The sequence below is a fragment of the Phocoena phocoena genome, chromosome 1, assembly GCF_963924675.1.
Source record: "Phocoena phocoena chromosome 1, mPhoPho1.1, whole genome shotgun sequence".
In the NCBI taxonomy this organism is placed as follows: Eukaryota; Metazoa; Chordata; class Mammalia; order Artiodactyla; family Phocoenidae; genus Phocoena; species Phocoena phocoena.
This window is the reverse complement of record NC_089219.1, coordinates 95,198,057-95,218,302: the sequence shown is the minus strand read 5'-3', so window position 1 is coordinate 95,218,302 and position 20,246 is coordinate 95,198,057. Positions and strand designations below refer to the sequence as shown.

The window sequence follows — 20,246 nt, the reverse complement described above, 5'->3', positions numbered from 1 at the left end:
CTTTGTTATAAAGCAAAAACTAACACACCATTGTAAAGCAATTATACCCCAATAAAGATGTTAAAAAAAATAATAATAACAAAATAATAAAAAATTAAAAAAGGGCATGGATATTGCCCGTAAGAAGGCAGGACAGGCACACATATGGTGAGATTAAGTAGTATGTGATAAGCACTCATAGCCAGGGCTCCATGAGTAAGACTGAGTGATTACTTCAGTATAGTTAGACTGTGGAAGATTTATCTGAAGAGGGAGCATTTGAGTTAGGTCACTGAAGAATGAGGTGAGTCTTGATAGATGAGAGTCCATGCAGGGCATTCTGGAAGAATTGGTATGTCTTGACCAGAAGGATCAGGAAAGTTTGAGAAATAGCAAGTAGGTTAGTATGAATAGAGCACATGGTAACAATGGAAAATAAGTCTGGAAACTGTGTTAGGTCATTTATGTTTTTGGTACATCTCCCCCCACCCCCACAAGAAGAGTTTGCACTTTCAAAAATCTTTTGAAAAACGATTATTTATATGTTATATGAATTGTCATCTCAAATATATTATCCACATGTATGGATCTTCTTAAATTTCAGGTAGAGATGTATAGTCAACTCTTCTGTGGGGGGCTTGGTTGGCTCTCTGATATCCTCCTTGCTGCTCTTTGTTGGGTTTAGCAGTGAAGTCGGGTGATGAACAGAGAAGAAGAGGTAGATGATTTGCAAATCAGAACCCCTTCACTGTTTAGCATATCTGGTCTGATTTAATAAAATAATTCCCACAAAGGGGAGCTATTGGTGAGAAAATTTGCACATCAACAGACTACCAAGTAACTGTACTAATTCTATATCATGGATCCTTCTTTCTTACCTCTCACAATCCCTTGATGATGCGGATCTTATGGCTGGAGATGGTTTGAGTCACCACTAAGTGACATCCTTACAGCCTTGTTAGCCTAAAGGGCCCCTGCTCCTCTTTGGAGAGCAGAGCCTCGTAAGTCTAGAACTATAAGCCACCTTGACTCAAATTAAAACACGATGGTAAGATAAAAGTTAACAACTTACACAACGACTTCCTAATAGAGCTACCATTTAGGCAGTTTTTTTTTTTAAATAAAGATATATAATTCTGGTTCAAGAGAGGAGTCACAAAGTGGTCAATCAAACCTGCATTATATTCTCAGCATTGTTTGCATGTTACTCTCCCTTCTTTCAGACTCACTGTCAAAATCCTGCCCAGTGAGCATACTCTATAGTTTCTGTAGTCACTGTAAGTCTTAGGGAAAGAGAGAACCTCAGACTGAGTTTGAAAGGCTCAGGGTGAGGTGACGCTGGTTGTGTTAACCGTGGGTCTGATTTGGAAGTATTTAACCAGATACTTACTATAAGCCCTCAACAAATAGTCTTTGCTGGAACTGTCTTCTGCAAGTCCCAGCATGATGGAGGGAAAGCTGCCTTATACTAGGTTTCTCTCTGCCTCCTTCATGTCTTCTGTTTTGTGGTTATTTTTATTCTTGATGATTTTTGTCTTTTTTTCACCCCTACTGTAGAACCAAGATAACATGGGGTGAAGGGTAATAGAGTCTCTTAACTTGTTCTCTAAGCTGGCTCATCCCTATTACATTTTCTTTTCTTTTCACTTAGAATTGGAGTTGAGGCTCAGCACTTGACTGGATGTTTGCAAGAATCATTTCTACCCTTTAGTTGCTTTCAATACTAATAAGCATTTTACACTTCAGTCTCGGCCCCCTAATTGTAAGCTAATGCCAGCGCTGTTAGTTTCTTTACTTCCTGAGCTTATAACTTAGAACTTGAAATAATTTTTTCCCCAACAGTTTTACACTGACTTCCATAACATAACAAAGTAAATTTTAAATGTATAACATTTCTGTTCTTAACACTATGTTAAGATGGCATAACATAAGAAGTGTAAGATACAACCTCAATTTCCAAGGAACTTAAAATGCAGCTGGGAAGATGAGACCCATTCATTACAATAATATTAACAGTTTGACCTCCTATTTGAGACCCATGATCCAGAACTCGCTATAATCTGTGGAAGCAAGAAATCATTTGAAATAGTTATCTGTCCAGTGAACCCCAGCAATTGACAAGATGTGAGCTAACATGTCAGGATGTGTCACCAGTTCTTGTTTGAAAGCTGTAGTCAAGCACTCATTAACTCAATATGGTCATTGGAGCTAATGGTATTTGTTTCTATAGCTCCTGATAATATAATATATCCTTCCATGTGCTGGAAAAGCTAAGTGTGGGCAAAAGGGAAACTAAAGAGTATTTTCTTGAATACAACCCCTTCCATGAACTGGAAAATTCCTTGGTCTTGGTTATGTAATTGTCTGAGGATTTTGGACTTAGGTTGCTCACAAATAAAAATATCTTTATGACACCTTATTGTTTTTTTTTTGGATGATACCATGAATATTTGAGAAACAGTAAGATCAGAAAAGCAATTTGTTCAAGGTCACACAGACAAGAATTGCCAAACTTGATTCAAATTCAGGCTTTGACACTGCAAATTCAAAGTACTTTCCTCAAAGTCATAGTTAATGTCAATAGAGTGAACCCGTCAATGCTATTTTTTGATAAACTTGTAAGAAAGGAGATTGTGAGATTAAAAAAATAAAATCTGAGGCTTTGAAAACTTTGAATCCTGTAGTGGGTTTATACTTTAGCAAATTTTGGGAGTCAGTCATTCCATTTCATTCATTACAACAAATGTTTAGTCAGTAAATACTAGATTCTTAAGAGATATAAAAGACATAATATATTGGGGAAGATATTATACATATACAACAATAATTAAGAGACCCACAAGGCACAGAGAGACAGCACAATTTTGATTGGGACTATTACTAACAGCCTTGAAGTATAGTTCTTCAAGAGGATGATGAATTTTGCTGGGAACTAGTCCAAGCACTTGGCAGTTGGAGAGAACCAAATGAACCAAGGCATGATGGTGGGGAGGGAACATAGTGGGTTTGATTAATGGGGCTTGTTCTTGATGCCTGGTCCACAGGCCTGCTTGGGGAGACTGGTGAAGGGTTAAGTGGTAAGTGGGGGGAAGATGCTGGAGGACCACTAGAGATAATAATTTTCGTGTGTAAAATAGTTCTACATATTTATTCTTATTTAGAGTTGAAATGCTACAAGTTTTGTTTGTTTCTTCTGGTTGTTAACTGACGATACTTCCTATTTTTAAGAAAGAAGGATTGTTAAGGAAAATAGCAAAATATTTATTGTATAATAGCAGTTTTGCTTATGGCGTTTGCATCCTTTAACGTTTGTATTATGACTCCTTTTGCTAAAACTAAAACAGTTCAATTTAAAAAAATTTCTTTAGGAATGTTCTAAAAGAGCAAATAATGGGAAGTTTACTCTTCGAGATTTGCTTGTGGTTCCTATGCAGCGTGTTTTAAAGTATCACCTTCTCCTTCAGGTATGTAACTTAAAACTGTTTGTTTATTTGTTCATTCATTAATTCAACACAATATTAATGAAGCATCAACTAAGCTGCAGAAACTTTTTGTTTGGAGCCCTATCCCCTTACAGTTTTCAATTATGAGGATAGCTAAGTGGGAAATAACAGAACAGCTGGAAATTTTTTCTTCCTTTTAAGCAAAGATAATTCTGTATCTTTCACACAGTCACATTTTGAGTTCTTCAAACAGAACTGGCTCCAAAAAAATTAAAAAATTTAAAAACAAGGCAAAACAAATACAAATATCCCTTCAACCAAGTCTTCTGTCATTAGCAGTAATCATTTATTAGAATTTCAGTGTTGCAATACACTTGAATTTTGACAGGTTAATTGTGTTAGAATTTGTGCCTTATAACCATAAACGAAAGAGAATTGTGTCACACTCTGTTACTTTCTGCTATACTAAATTATAATAAGACTGCAGTTATTTTGAAGTGATTCTTGTTATAACCCCAAAGCTTATGGTTTCCACGGTTAGTCTTCTAATGAGGGTGGAGAGTCTTATAAATTTAACTTGATAGCTGTACCAGGAGACTCATTAGTTCTGCTCCAAAGAAATGTCTTACTGTATTAGTCTATCAGCTTTGCTGATGCTTGTGAAATGCCATTTTAAAAAGATCTACTACCTGTATGTGAAATATAATTCTGAGTTTGCTGTGCTTTATACATCTTGTATATTAAATTTCTTGAACTGTAACTGCAAAATTATTAGTCATTTCTATTTTCTACTGAGAAATCAGAAAAATTCAAACCCTGATGATTCCTTACAAATGCATTAAAACATTTATGAGACCTAAACTCAAAGCAACTTAATCAAATTGCATTTTATGAAGAAATAATAAGGAAGACTTAGGCAGTCAATTTCTGAGACATCATGAAACTGAAAACATGTCCAAAAGAAGATAATAATTTATCTTGTAACTTTAGTATAGTCAAATATTGATTGAAGAATTTAAAAGTTGCAGTTTTCAAGAAATATCTATTTTCTTCATTACTCAGCCATAAAAAGAAATGAAATTGACTTATTTGTAGTGAGGTGGATGGACCTAGAGTCTGTCATACAGAGTGAAGTAAGAAAGAGAAAAAACAAATACCGTATGCTAACACATACATATGGAATCTAAAAAAAAAAATGGTTCTGACGAACCTAGGGGCAGGACAGGAATAAAGATGCAGACGTAGAGAATGGACTTGACCACATGGCAAGGGGGAAGGGTAAGGTGGGACGAAGTGAGAGAGCGGCATGGACATATATGCACTACCAAATGTAAAATAGATAGCTAGTGGGAAGCAGCCGCATGGCACAGGGAGATCAGCTCCCTGCTTCGTGACCCCCTAAAGGGGTGGGATAGGGAGGGTCGGAGGGAGATGCAAGAGGGAGGGGATATGGGGATATATGTATGCATATAGCTGATTCACTTTGTTATACAGCAGAAACTAAGACAACATTGTAAAGCAATTATACTCCAATAAAGATGTTAAAAAAAAAAAGCTTTTAAGCAGACTTATAAAAGTATAAAATATGACCTTACCTTTTGGAAAGTCAGTGAACTTTTTCTGCTCATTTCTCTTGGGTTGTTTGATATTTTAAATTTCAAAAGTATATTTAGTTCCATGATGATTTTTTAAAATAGGAAAAGTTTTATCTGGGATACCACACTTAGATAAAAATTCTAGAAATGTTTTTCCATTTCAAAATAGTGTAGAGTAGAATTAATTTGTCTACTGTTTAGAAATGTGTTAAATGTGGTATGAATTTGAATATTTTCTACTTACTACTGTATTTTAGTGGGTAAATCATTTTTGAAATGCCTTATGATTTGAACTCACGGATTTATAAAATTAAAATATTTTATAGTGGGGGGTTTGAAACTTTGAGAATACTGTTATTATTTAATAGAGGAAAAGTAAAAATAGAAACAAAAGAGTATCACTCTGACAAGTTTATTATACTTAACAGATTTGATACCTGTAGGTTCTGTTTACAACTAGAAACACTACTGGTATTGAATTCAGCAAAGATTTTTTTTTAAATTTATTTATTTTAGGCTGCATTGGGTCTTCCTTGTTGCACGCGGGCTTTCTCTAGTTGTGGCTACTCTTCATTGCAGTGCGCAGGCTTCTCATTGCAGTGGCTTCTCTTGTTGTGGAGCATGGGCTCTAGGCATTCGGGCTTCAGTAATTGTGGCACTCGGGCTCTAGAGTGCAGGCTCAGTAGTTGTGGTGCACAGGCTTAGTTGCTCCGCGGCACGTGGGATCTTCCCGGACCAAGGCTCAAACCTGTGTCCCCTGCATTGGCAGGTGGATTCTTAACCACTGGGAAGCCCCTCAGCAAAGATTTTTGAATGGATCCTATGAGCTGCATACAGTGTGAGTCTCTCAACAATGTAAAACAGCCGCCCTCACACTGATAAAGTTCACTGTTTTATTGGGGAAAATGAAATGTAATCTGCCAAGTACAATACGACGTGATAAGTATGCAGAAGGTACAGAGGTGGTACAAATAAAGACTTAGTTAATTATGGCTTGAGAAGAGGCCTCTGTCATAGCAAGCTTCACAGAGGAGTGTTTCTTGAGTTGGGCTTTGAAGGAAGAATGACGGTTTGACAGGTGGATCAGAGAGCAAGGGCTTTCTAGGAGAGAAAGCATCATGCCTAATGGGATCAGATATTAGAACGTTATTTTGAGAATTGCAATTAACTTAGTAGAAGTAGGGCATAGGTTGTCTGAGAGGAAGTGGAGAGAGAAGTTGGGAGAGGTTTGCAGAATTCAGATCATGAAGCATCTACGAGGTATGCATGACAACCTGAAGCTTTTGTGAACCTCCCAGAAGTCTAAGTAACAGGATCTGATTTACATTTAGAGATTTAACTCTGATGTCAATCGAGGGACTAGATTGTAGCAAGGAAAGACTGCAAGTCAGAAGATGAATCAGAAGCCTATTACAGTCACCCATTTGAAAGAGAGCAGGGACTTGAACCAAGGTAGTGCCAGTGGAGGAGGTTTCAAGGGGAAGGGTCAAAGTTAACACAAACAGAACATGGTGAGAGAGAGGGAGGAGTCAGGGGCACCTTTGAGGTTTTGGCTTAAGTGATGGAGGTGCCCTCATTCAGTAAAACATAAACAGGAGCAAGAGTAGGGGTGCGAGTGAAGGTGCATGAAGTGTGGACATGCTGTATTTCAGGGGCTTGCGAGAAACCCAGGTAGAACGATTTAATAGGACATATGAGTCTGGGACTCAGGCGTGAATTCTGGGTTGAGCACATTCATTTGAGGGTGACTGTCACATTAGGTGATAGGCGATGTTATGGCAATGGTTGTGATAGAATTCACAGAGTATGTGACGTAAGGATAACAGAAGACTAAGGTGAACATCTAGGGAATAATAACTCATTTCTAAGGTGCAAAGAAAGAAGAAAGTATGAAAGACAAATGAATAGGCAACATTTAAGATGAACTAACAAAAATAACAGCAACAAACAGAAGAGCCTGATGTCCCTGAGGCCAATGGAGAGATGGAGTTGTCAGAATACAAAGCCATAGAGAAGTCAAGTTTGACAACAAGTGAAAAGTATCAGTTCAGGGACTTCCCTGGTGGTCCAGTGGATAAGACTCCACGCTTCCAATGCAGGGGGCGCGGGTTCGATCCCTGGTCGGGGAACTAAGATTCCACATGCCATGTGGTGCAGCCAAAAAAAGAAAAAAGTATCAGTTCAGTTGTCAAGGAGGGGAATCTTTCTTAACATCTGGCAAGAGTGTCAGTGTGATGGTGGGGGATAGAATTCACATTCAACTTTGAAAGGAAAACCTTTCTGACCATTGTCTCATGTCCTTTTGATATCTATTTGGTCTTCTTACAGTTTGAAATTTTTGATGAAAACAGAGCCTAGTTAAATCAGATTTATCACATTATGGTGAGAATAATGATAAAAATGGTTTATTTGTAAAATGTTTTCTTATGTGTTGGTTTTAATTTGATGAAAGTAGTACTAAAATATATCTTCCAAATAGGAGCTGGTCAAACATACCACTGATCCGATGGAGAAGGCAAATTTGAAACTGGCTCTTGATGCGATGAAGGTTAGACGAATGCAGCATTAACTTGTTTGTATTTCTAATTCTTGCCTAAAAACAATAGAATATAAACTGTTAATACATATGTATGATATGCTAATAGAGGTTATTATAAGTATTTGCATAGGTTTGTTTTTGGAGGGGAGAGCTGGATATTTTTAAGTGAAATCAGTATCCTTGCATGGATTTAATTGTTGGACAAAAACATAAAACCAAGAGGTATATTAAAATAACTTTCAGTATTTATGAAAGTATGACAATTTCTATAACTACCAGGAATGATTTAATAGAATGGTTTTGTTTCACATTCTTTTTATGGTTGCTAGTAGAAACCTATTGGCTTGTGCAAGCAGCAGTTTAGCTGATGACCTCAGAATACTGGTGTGACTTATTTTTCTCAAGTGAGGATGTCAGCCAGGTTTACCTTTTTGGATGCTGTGTACCAGTACAAGTGATCAGTCTGGGTTTCTATTTCAGGTAAATCTGAAAATCAAGCACTAGAAATAGGTGAAGGCAGGCTTTTTGAACGTATTGGGGAATCTGTAAAACCCCGATTTCCACGCTATGCTGGACTTTTTGAAAGAAATAATATTTGTCCCTAGCTTAAAACATACACAAATATTTGTTGTCAAAACAAAATGCCAATGTGACTCTGCCCAGAGCAGTGCATAATTACTTCTCTGTGCCCTTGTGCCAGTTTCAGTGTTAGCTCTGTGTTTAGCTGACTTTAGTACCCTGTCAGGAAACAGCCCATCATTATTTATTATTATAAAAAAAAATCATATCAAGTTTCCAATTTTTTAAAAGAAATCATTTATAGATATATCCTATGAAAAGTCGGGCTTTCATTTAGAACAAAGTTAGGAACTGCTTTTGCCTGAGTTCTGTTCCTGCTGTTGCAGATAAATATAAGAGGGTAGGGAAAAAAGAAAACCCAGAAAACAGGAAAAATCTGGAGCACATATCATAAAAATAGCTAGTTACAGTATGGAAGGATTAGCTAATGTTTCCTCAAATTTGAGAAAAGACATTTTAAAATAGGTGAAGGCACATGGAGAAACAGGGCCAGCATTGTTTGTGCCCTTTAGTTCATTTTCGCGCTCTGTGGTTTCTCTCCTCTCCTTCACTTCCCTTTATTAACTCTTTGAAATTGACCTGGCTTCCCTGACTGAACCCTCTCAGGAACTAAGATGCTTAACTGGATGCAGACAACAGCCCTGCTAGATTCATTGTCTAACTTTTAGTTACTTTTTTCTCCGGACTAATCCTTCATGATTGCCCTTATTCTAACCCAAGTTCAAGTGTGATTCTCTCAAGGTCAGTGTTTAGAATTTACACCCTCCCGACCTGGTTTCCTTTTTGTTGCTCTGCACGGCAGGATATTTTGTTTGTTTCTGTGTTTGATCCTTACTCTTCTCAGGGGTGTGGTAAGTGACAAGGCTTCAGTCTTCCCAGCTGTACTCCAGACAGTTTTAAATTGCTTTTGAGATGCAGCTTGGATTAGGTATTCATTTTATTGTCATTGAAAAGTTATAGTGGTAACTTTCTACCATTAATGAAATTAATGACGTGTTTTCTTTCAAACAGTGCTCATCTCTTGTCTAATCTTATCTTGCCTTCTTTTTCTCCCCTTCTCTTTATTCTTTAGGACTTGGCACAATATGTGAATGAAGTGAAAAGAGATAATGAGACCCTTCGTGAAATTAAACAGTTTCAGCTATCTATAGAAAATTTGGTATGTAATTATCATTCCATCCAGCTCCCCTAACCCACAAATTGGGGGATGTTCTCCAGTTGTTTTTGAAAAAAAAATAGTTTACCTTCAAGTTTCTGTTGTTCTAGGTTTTTTCCGACTTATGTTTGGCAGCATCCACGAGGATGAACGTTCAGTGGCACCTGTGATACGTCATCGTCCAGGGACTTTCTGCCATTGCTTGTCCCTGTCACTTTAATCGCACTGTGATGCCTCTCCCTGCAGCAGTCCCAATTCTAAACATTGAAGTCCATTTTTTTTTTCCTTTTCCTTCCCTCACCCCCATACGTAACCATGGTGGAGTCCCGTTAATTTATTCATTTTATGTATATTTACTGGGTGACTGCTGTGTGCCAGACGTTTTGCTTGGGGCCGGGGCTGTAACTATGAACAGCGTGTTCTCATGGTTGAGGAGACAGTAAAAAGAGAGTCTAAAAATGCTGTCTCTATTGAGATGAACGCTGTGAACAGGTTGCTGCAAGAGGATAATGAGGGGAGTCCTGGTTTAGATAAGGTGCTCAGAAAAAGTCCTTCTGAGACATTTGTCGCCTGAACCTGAAGGATGAGAAGAAGCCAGTGGCACAAAGGTCTGCAGAGAGAAGATTCCCGGCAGAAGCCATAGCAAGTGAGATGCCCTGAAATGGGCAAGAGCCAGGGCTGTTCAAGGAGCAGCAAGACAAGAGAGGCTGGAAATTGAGAGTTAAAGGAAGAAGGGTGGGCTCTGAAGTGGGGGAGTGGGGGCAGGAGAACTACACACCACAACCTTGGAGGGCAAGGCTCTGAGTTGGGATTTTGTAGTGATTGCAGTAGGAAGCTAGTGAACGGTTCTTACCAGAGGGTTTCACAGTCTGATTTAAGTGTCGTGAAAACCCTTTCATCAGGCAGACCAGTCAGCAAATCATTGAGGTCGTTTCAAGAGAGATGATGGAGGCTTGGATAAAGCTGTGGGGAGAGAAAACAGATAAATGAATAGATTTAAGATGCTTTTCTTGGTAGAGCAATTTTATTGCTTCTTTCTCTGAAATGTCTTTGGTCTGTCTTTCTTTCCACGCATACAGCTACTTCCCCTTTTCAGGACCTCATCTGCCACCTTTCCAATCACAGTAGCCTCTGGTTACCTCTTCACATAGTTGCGTTTATAGTTCTGCCTTTGATTATAATCTTGTCAAAGCCTAGAATATCTTTTTTCATTATTTCCTATCAAATTTCTTCAAGGTCCAATTTTTAAAAAATTCTTTCCCTAATCTGAAAGAATCCCTAATTCCTTCTCTTTGTAATTCCATAGCACATTGCCTGGACAGCTGTATTTTCTTTATATTGTGGTAAAATATATATAAAACATTAAATTTGCCATTTTTAAGTGTACAGTTTTGTGATGTTAGATACATTCATATTGTGCAGCTGTCACCACCATCCATCTCCAGAACTCTTTTCATCTTGCAAGACTGAAGCTCTCCACCTATTAAACACTAACTCTTCATTCCCCCTTCCTCCCAGCCCCTGGCAACCACCGTTCTACTTTCTGTCTTTATGAATTATTGGATATCAATACTTATCACATTTTTGTTTGCAAATATTTTCTACCATTCTGTGAGTTGCCTTTTCACTCAGTAGTGTTATTTGTGCAAAATTTTAAATTTTTATGAAGTCCACCTTATCAATCTTTTCTTTTGTTGCCTGTGCTTTTGGTGTCCTATCTAAAAAATCATTACTGAATCCAATGTCATAAACCTTTTCCCCTATGTTTTCTTCTAAAAGTTTTGTAGTTTTAACTCTTTGATCCATTTTGAGTTATTTTTTGGAAACAGTATAAGGTAAGGGTCCAACTTCATTCTTCTGCCTGTGCATATCCAGTTTCCCCAGCACCCTTTGTTAAAAAGCCTCTCCTATCCCCCACTGAATTGGTCTTGGCACTCTTGTCAAAAATCATTTGACCATATATGTGAAGGCTTATTTCTGGATGTTCTGTTGTATTACATTGGTTTAGAAGTCTGTGTTTATGCCAGTTCTACACTGTTTGGATTACCATAGTTTTGTAGTAAGTTTTGAAATCAGGAAGTGTGAGATCCCAACTCTGTTCTTTTTTATGATCGTTTTACCTATTAAGGGTCCCTTGCGATTCCATATGGGTTTTAGGATGGAGTTTTCTGTTTCTGCAAAAAATACAGATAAGAAACATTTATTTTTATACTTTCTTGTAGTACAGTTAATTAATTACATATCTTTTTTTATTAGAACGTAATCTCATAGATGTTAGTGATATTTTCAGTCAGTTCTTTTTCCTTTAGCACCTTGTAGAGTAGGTGTTCATAAATACTTAAAACTTTTTATTTTCTGTCTCTGGGGAAATGACTCATTATTTTTAATCAGTCAGAAATTTTCATTCTTAAGATCTTAGCTCAGGGAAGCCATCCTTGACTCCCTAGACCAAATTAGGTCCCCCAGATATGCATGCTTCCTCTGCTCTTCCATCACGGCAACCACATGTTTGTAATTATATTCTTCGGTGAATATTTGTTCCCCCACTGAGCAGTATGTTTCATGAGGGCAGAGTCTATGTCATTTTGTCCTGTACCTAGTGGCTAGCACACAGTGGATGCTCAGTAAATATGAGTTGTTGTAACTTCCTTGTGATTTGCATTTTTCCAATTAAGTCTCTCTTTTGGTAGCTAACTTCTCCGTTAGAGGTATAAGCAAAATCAATTAATGTCTTCAGTATGCCTCCTGGGATGACCAAGGACAGGCTATTTTTGAAAGCGTATCGTACAGACCTGAGCTTTTTAGAATAAGTGTGTTAAAAGGTAAAATGATAAAAGTTGTTATAAGGTAGTTGTGCCTAGCAGATATCCTCAGTAATGTTCATTTCTGTTTTTATGTGATTATCAAAAACTGAGACATGCACATTTTATATTTTAGAACCAACCAGTTTTGCTTTTTGGACGACCTCAGGGAGATGGTGAAATTCGAATAACCACCCTAGACAAGCATACAAAACAAGAAAGGTGAGAAGGATCAGTACTTATTTTCAAAATAAGTTATTAGGATCAGGAGACTGTGAAAACCTTAAAATCAGTTCCTCCAGGACAAAGGAGTGAAATAAAGGAATAAAAACAAGGGGTCAGATCGATCTGTGGTTTTTTAGTTTCTCATATAGATATGTTAGGTATTCCCTCCCCTCTTTGTTCTGGTATCTGTTGATTTGCCTAAGTTTGAGTTCTTAAGAAGGAATAGACAAATATAGAATGTCAGCTAGAGTAAAAAAAGTACACATTAAGATGAGAGTAGCAATAAAGCAATAATAGACAACTACTATAAAAACACAATTGTTTAATTTAATTTTATTTTTTGGTATGCATTTTAAAAGAACTAAAAGCAGTACAACATGTCCTAAGCAGGAAGTCCAAGTGAAGGCCATTTAGTGAGATTTTCTCGAGGGAAATTTGTAGGTGCAGTCCTTAAAGATTAGTTGAGCTAATTATGTGGTAAACTGATTTATTTAGTTGAAATGGCCATTTTCTGGAAACTTTGGAAACTAGAAAGTCAACCAGTAGGGGGCAGCATCAGCTCTTGCTTCCACCTTGATACCCAGGCTCTAAAGTTAGCTCCCAGGAGACACACATCCTTTTAGCCTCTCCCGGAAAATAGGCTTTGAAAGTGATGCAAGTAATAGAGCTACGTGAATGTCTCATTATTATTGTTTTAAAATTTGTATGCATGTTAATCACTGAGCGTTTTCGAAAAGATACAAATATTGGTATTGGATGATAGGATTATAAGGTCTGTTTTTTTCCCCCAATTACATTGCTTTTAGTAAGACAGAAGAGAAATATCAACATGTAAATTTAACCATAACTTCTCTAGCTTACACTTGGGTCATGTACCACTCAATTTGTGTTTTAGGTTGTCCATTAAGTCACAAGGAGCAACATACAGGGTAAAAGCGCAGGTTCCACAAGTAGACCCAAGAGTGAATCCTGCTGTGCATCCACTGGCAGTGTAACCCTGAGAGAACGAGCTAACTTCCCTGAGCCTCAGCTTCCTCCCAAGTAAAATGAATATGATAATAATACATACCTCAGGAGATGGTCCTGGGGATTTAAATTGAGTCATCTTTGTGGAAGGGGTGAACGCTTCTCAAGACAATCTGTCTGTCTCCTAGTAACATCAGTAGGAGTTAACTGCTATTGTCATTAATATTATTCCATAAATGTTCAGCTTTTAAACTGGAAGAAAGAAAGTACTAGCTCACGAACAACGCTTTAGGGCTTCATTGTTCCTGACAGTAACTGCAGTGTGCATATTGTTCTCATTATAATTTTGCCTAGTTTTTAACTGTGAAAACTGAGGGACAGCAGGGTGATTCATTTAGTAAAGGGCAGTGCCAGGACACACAGTTCATTCTTTCAATGTGCACACTACCTTTGTCTTTAACTCCCGGGATAAATTAAATTTTATCTGAGAAGAATTAATACACATGCTTCCAAACCATTTAAATAAATCTCTCTCTCTCTCTCTCTCTCTCTCTCTCAGGCATATCTTCTTATTTGATTTGGCAGTGATTGTATGTAAAAGGAAAGGTGATAACTATGAAATGAAGGAAATAATAGATCTTCAGCAGTACAAAATAGCCAACAATCCTACAACTGATAAAGAAAATAAAAAGGTAAATTCTTGGAAATGAATAACTGTAATTTACTCATAACTTTGACTATTCAAGGAAAGTATGCTAATACATTAATGTGAGAGGCCGCTTATCCATCCAGGTGTTTTTGTTTCTAGAGATTAATTAGAAGCAAGCCTCTGTGAGAAATAATTGGACAGTGCCACAGGTGATAGTGATCACCTCTAATGCCCTAATGATCAAGGCAGCAAAATGCACTTGGCATAGCAATTGTTCTAGATATGAAGTTGACTACAGTAGTCTTGATTGTTCACAGTTTGTCTGATGATAATGTTATGGGTGGTTTGTGGATGATTATGGTGGTGTGTTAGTGAATTTGGAAACATGATGTTATTAATCAATGATACCTATTAACCTGAGGAATATTAATTTTAACAGTGGTCTTATGGCTTCTACCTCATCCATATCCAAGGACAAAATGGGTTAGAATTTTATTGCAAAACAAAAGATTTAAAGAAAAAGTGGCTGGAACAGTTTGAAATGGCTTTGTGAGTATTTCTACTTTTAAAAGTGCTTTTTTCTACCGCATAAGTTTCTTATGAACAATGAACTACCAATAAACATACTCTAATATTTGTAGCATGTGTACAGAGGCTGTGAAAACACTTTGCTCTGAGCATGAGTGCTATGCTACGAGGCTGTCAGCTTGATAACTTTGGTCTCCTGGGAGAGATGTTTTGGTGAATTTCTTCAAGAAAAAGAAAGAGGGAGCTCTAACCTTCTGTTTGACTTTCTTCTCATGGGCATATTTTAATTCTTTAGCTTTTAGCAGCCCCCGAAAATATTAATTATTCTAATGATAAACTTTTAATGTAATTGCCATGTTTTATATATATCTTTAAATTAAGTAGAAATACTCCCAAACACATACACACACGTACATACATACATGCAAATATCTTATTTTTAATAGAAAGATTGATTTGTTCCTCCTGTTTGTTTTTAACTCATTTATTGTCTGAATTCTGGGTAAATTCCTTGACGTATTCAATGAATGCTTTCAGGGCTTGACTTCTCTCAGTGTTTTTTCCTTTTATTCAAGTGGAAACTCAACAAAGAGGTGGGAAATAAATCAGACATGTTCAAAAAGGAATGCATACAGAGACGTGATTACACAAGGACATGTCATTATAGGAGTTTCTTTTCAGTTTTGAGGTTCATGGATTAAAAAGTGTATAATGACCCTTGTTATGGAAACATATAGGTCACCCTGAAATTGAAGCTGTTAGCAAAAGGTGAAATTAAGAAAAAACACTTCTGTGATTTGCTTCATATGTATTCTAGCATTATTTACCTTTTGCAGACAAACTCTATCAGATTTTTTGTTTGCTTTCTCCTTTGTTTTGTTTTGGGAAATGCTCATGTTAATATAAAATGGAAATAGGATTAGAATATTTTATTGTAGTTCTGAGGGGAGGAAAGTAGAGGTTTTCCTTAGATTATTTTCTCTAACACTTTGAGACATCCGATTGTACAGCTAAAATAGCTTTAAGCTTACAGACAGTTCTGGGTTCAGCAGTAACCCCTGCCATGGGCTGGCTGCATAGTCTTAGCCAATTGGTTTAACCTCTCAGAGCCTCAGTTTCCTCCACTAAAATAGGGATAATGATATTTTGAATTCCAGATATATGTGTCCAGCAGAACGGTGGCCAGATAGTACAACAGCAATGATATGGTATTGAATTGTAAGAGGTATCTGTTGTTATCACTATTATTAATATTGTTTTGTATTTAGGATCCTAATATACCTATAGGGACTTATAAATTCAGAGGACATCTTCCAGTATACTATTGTAGTTTTTAAAATTTATTGTTATTGATTATAATAATTAAAAGACCTTAGTAGTTGTATGCATCAATAAAATGGCTATTCTACAGGGACCTTTTTGGTTTGGGTCACAAGTGAGGAAGTTGGTGACCTCCGCCCACCCAGTCTCTGACGAATTGTGGGCTACATCATAAACCTAGTGTGCTGTTGTCGTGAGGTTTCGAGCGATAGGCAATATTTGGACTTGAGCAGTTGGGATCGGAGTGACAGGATGCTGGGGTTGCTGATAATATGCAAAGGCAGAGCTGATCTCATACCTTTGCTCTCGTGGGAAGGATGCTGGGCTGGTATTTTCTTACGGGTTCTGTTCATGTGATCCTTACATGAGTGAAGGAATTTCTGCAGAGGAGGGAAGTTAAATTTGTTGTCCAGAGTAGGTGGGCTCCTTGGACTGTATTGATAGGTGCATCACTTAATATTCTGTTCACTTGCTATAAATCAAACAGCTAAACTCTGGATGCAAGAGACTCAACAAAATGGATGCTTATCTCTCTTTTTCATGGAAGAGAATCTGGGGTAGGTAGACAAGGGGTGGGTTGGGCTCTCTGGGGTATTGCCAGGAACCCAGGCTCAGATCTTCCTGCTCTGCCATTGTCAGCGTGGCTTCTGTCCTCAGGGTTGGTCACATGTTGTCCGAGATAGCTGCTGGAGCTCTAGCTATATAATCTACATTCTAGGCAGCAGAAGGTGATCCTCATTTTTAAGGATTCTTTGCAGAAATGCTACAACTTCTGTTACATAATACTGACCAGAACTTAGTCATGTGGCCACATCTGACAAGGGAGCCAAGAAATGCCATCTTCATTCTGGGCAGGATTATGCTTGGCTACGAATCAAGGTTCTCCTATCATGGAAGAAAGGAGAAATGGGTAGCTGTATGCAGCTATCAGTCGCTGCCTTATAGGTATATACATAAGGGAAGAGTATGGGTAGCTTCAAATTGTTCCATCACAGGAAAGATGGCTGTACCACACACAGGGAAACTGGGTGGGGTTCTTCATCTTTGAGCCTTATCCAAGTACCTCAACAATGTAATTAAACATCCATTAAACTCTGTTTGTATTTTAGAGTTCCACTGACTTGCCCATGCAGATGGTGAGAGGGTGGAAGTACCCTTTTTTGAGAATTGCTCAAAGTCAAAGTTGAGGGCTTCTTTAAGCAGGGATTATGCCATGTATGGCATGTAAATTAAAATTAGGCAAAATAAAAGTAGGATTTTATTCGAGCATCAGAATATCCCATTATTTTATTTCCTCCTTTCTCTTTTGAAGCTTGTTATGCAGGAAAGTCCTGCTTCCAGCTTTGTAAGACAGGTCTTGCTTGTCTTGTGCTCAGGAAAGTAGAATAATCTAAGTCCTGAAGCTTAAGACTTTGCCTGTGGCTCAAATTTTGCTATTTTATCCACTATTTAAAGTTCAAGTACTCTTAGTCTATAAGCCATAGAGAAAAAGAAAACTGAGAAATCCTGCAGCATTCATGACAATACATGATAAACAGTAAGCCTTGTGTCTCGCCACAGACCAGCTTCTTCCAGTCTCTTTGGCATTAACAGGGGCCCTGTAGGTCCCCCTAGAGCATTCTGGAGTGTCACTTTAAGGACCTTTGAAAAGGAAAGGGAGGCATTGGTGGGAGGGGGGCAGGAAATCAAGGGAGGTGATATTTTAAGACTGACGAAATGCTTGCCAGTTCTATTTACAGAAGATGGCAATTCTGCTGTTTATAGGATGGTTGGATCATTTTTATTTTAAAAAATTTGCAAATCACCTTTAAGGAGTTTAGAATACTGCTCTTAATTTAGACTGTTATAATGGACCATAGAAAAGCATGAATACCAATAAACAGTAAGTATCCGGTAAACTCAAATCTCCCCAGAGGTGACCTAAATCTCAGCCTCTGTCCTCCCCAAGCACACCCCCATCCCCACTCAGTAGCCCTATTCTCTGACCTTCTTTGGCCATAGCCACTTCCAACATTATCTGCATTGGATCACGTAAACTTGGCAAACCTCCGAAAGAAAGGCTTCACAGAGAGAAAAGCAGCAGTGACCCACTTGGATAGGGGAGGAAGAAGGATGTCTTCTTTTCTTTTTTCCCTGTGAGAAGAAGTGGTAGCAGGACTGATTGCTCTGAGGTTGTTAGAACAGTTTTTGAGCCAAATAATGTTCAAGAGCTGTAGTTCTGGAGATCCCACTCTAAATAATATATTTATATCTTTAAAAGCCTAATTGATACACATTATTTATTCTTATTTATTTTCAAAAGGGCTTTTTGTTCCTGTTTCCCACAATTCCATTTAGTTATCTGTGAAATAGGATGGGAAATGTTATTTTATTAGCTTAGGCTAGTTTTCATAATGACGTTGGAAAGTGTGGATGTGAACATTGCCCATAGCAATGTTCAAAATATTGTTAGGAAGCTATGGATGTGTTTCCCCGAAATCCCTTAAATCAAGTGTTTTTAATGTTTTCTCCTGTTAGATTTAAATTGATAAACATGTCATACCCATTTTATAGCTCAGGAAACTAGCAATGGCAGGAGTATTTCAGCACATTCATTTGTACAAGTTCAGTGCTATAACATTTACAATAGAGTTCAGGATCTTGTTCCCAGCAATTTTTTAAACCAGGAAGGTGCTCAAATAAGCACCTGGACTCAAATCCTGTTATCTAAAACTGAAATCAGGTTTCTTTTTTTCACTGTGACTAGGACCTGGAGGATCAGACAGTGTCCTTAAGTTTTCTAGAAATAAGTCAGAGTTGGGTAAAATAAAGAAATTGAGTAATAGAATAATAAGATTTTTAAAAGGAAAAGTTAGAGAAAGAAAAAGTAGAACAGGGGCAGAAAAGCATTGCATATGGTAGCAAGTGGCAGGTTTTGAACCAGCCTCTGTAGTATTTATTGAAGGGAACTGAAAGGCCCTTTTGCCTGGAATTTCTTCTGACTGACTTCACCCAATACTTGAAATTCTAACAATTTATATTTACTCCCTTGAATAAAGAAAGCCCCCATGAAGATGCATATACCATTATTACCACACCAAGATTTCTTCACTGTGTGCCACATGCCAGGAACAGTGCCACATGGCTTACCTAAGGAAAAATAGCATAGAGACCATTAATGTCTGCTAAAATACGAGCCCAGCATATATTGTTAGCTGCTAAGACTAGTGGGAGTGGGGAGAAGACAAGGAAAAGGGGGTATGGAAATTCTAGAGCTGGGGAGGGGCTCTGGGACCCGGCTGCCTTGTCATCTGGAGGGGCAGCCCCTGAGCTTCGTTCCCTAGGATGAACCCCTGAAAAGAAGCGCTCTCCGAGTGGGGTGAGGCAGGGGCGGGAATGCAGCCATGAAACTTCACAAATCACGTTTAATCTGAGCCACAGTGTATCTTTCTAATTTATTCCCCATTTACTTCCAGAAGGAATTTGAGGTCACTCACCATAGAAAGCACACATGCCACAGAATTAAAAAGAAAAATTTAAATAATCAGAGGTCAAACAGAACAATGTTTCAAAGCATTCTCCGCAGACTCAGGCTCCACTAGATGAGAACGTTTTCTTGAAATTCGCCTCCTGGAGTTTGAATATGAAAGCAAAGAGTATGTTTTTCACATTTTAAATATAAAATTATGTTTTATCCAATATAATTTGTTTTAATCTAGAGGCATTTCTCAGAGATTCTGAATACCAGAAGGGTAATTATCAGAGGAAATTGCATTTATTCTCCCAATATTTACTAAGCATTTGCTTTGTTGCCAGACACTGTTGGAAGCCCTGGCTATATAGCACTGAGGGAGCTATTGCAATTGAATTTAATTACTGTAGCTTCTAAATATAATAGCGTTCAGTTAATATATAGTGGATTGTATTTCAAGACTGAACTCTTGATATTTCTATGAAAATAGTCTCTTCCTCCCAGTCCCATCTATTCAAGTGTAATTAGATGGAGGGCCAAGATTTGCCTTTTCCCTCCACATGGAATCAGTTTCTCACCAATCTCTGCAGATTAAATCTGACCACTTGCTTGTAATCTTCACCCTCACCTCCCTGGTTTAAGCCTTCCACATCTCTGATTAGCTTCTGCATTCCCTGCCCCCTCCATTCTTCAAGAAGCATCCAGGGTGATCTGCTGTGTCCTGCCCTACTTAAGACCCTTTGTTGGCTGTTTACTGCACTCCGTATAATATCAAAATTCTTACCAGGACCTCAGAAGGCCCTGCATGGTTTTATCCCACCCATCTCTTCAGCCACATCACACACCTGTTTGCCATAGTTAGATTGAGTGCATTTCAGTTTTTGGAGAATATGCACAGGCCTCAGGCATTCAACCGTGAGCTTTCCTTACCAGGATGGTCTTTCCTCTTGCTCCTTGGGTAGCTGGTTCTTTATCCTACTGATCTTGACTTTAGATATCACTTTGTGAGAGAGAT

General features: G+C 37.9%; 1 protein-coding gene across 1 annotated transcript in view; it reads left to right on the top strand.

Annotated features, from left to right (window-relative positions):
• VAV3 (vav guanine nucleotide exchange factor 3) overlaps window positions 1–20,246 on the top strand; it is a 398,335-nt gene that overhangs the window by 195,960 nt on the left and 182,129 nt on the right. Inside the window, exons 10-15 of the mRNA XM_065890862.1 lie at window positions 3,348–3,443; window positions 7,497–7,565; window positions 9,208–9,294; window positions 12,229–12,314; window positions 13,843–13,975; window positions 14,372–14,481. Coding sequence (XP_065746934.1) covers window positions 3,348–3,443; window positions 7,497–7,565; window positions 9,208–9,294; window positions 12,229–12,314; window positions 13,843–13,975; window positions 14,372–14,481 — 581 coding nt within the window. The remainder of the gene's footprint in view (window positions 1–3,347; window positions 3,444–7,496; window positions 7,566–9,207; window positions 9,295–12,228; window positions 12,315–13,842; window positions 13,976–14,371; window positions 14,482–20,246) is intronic.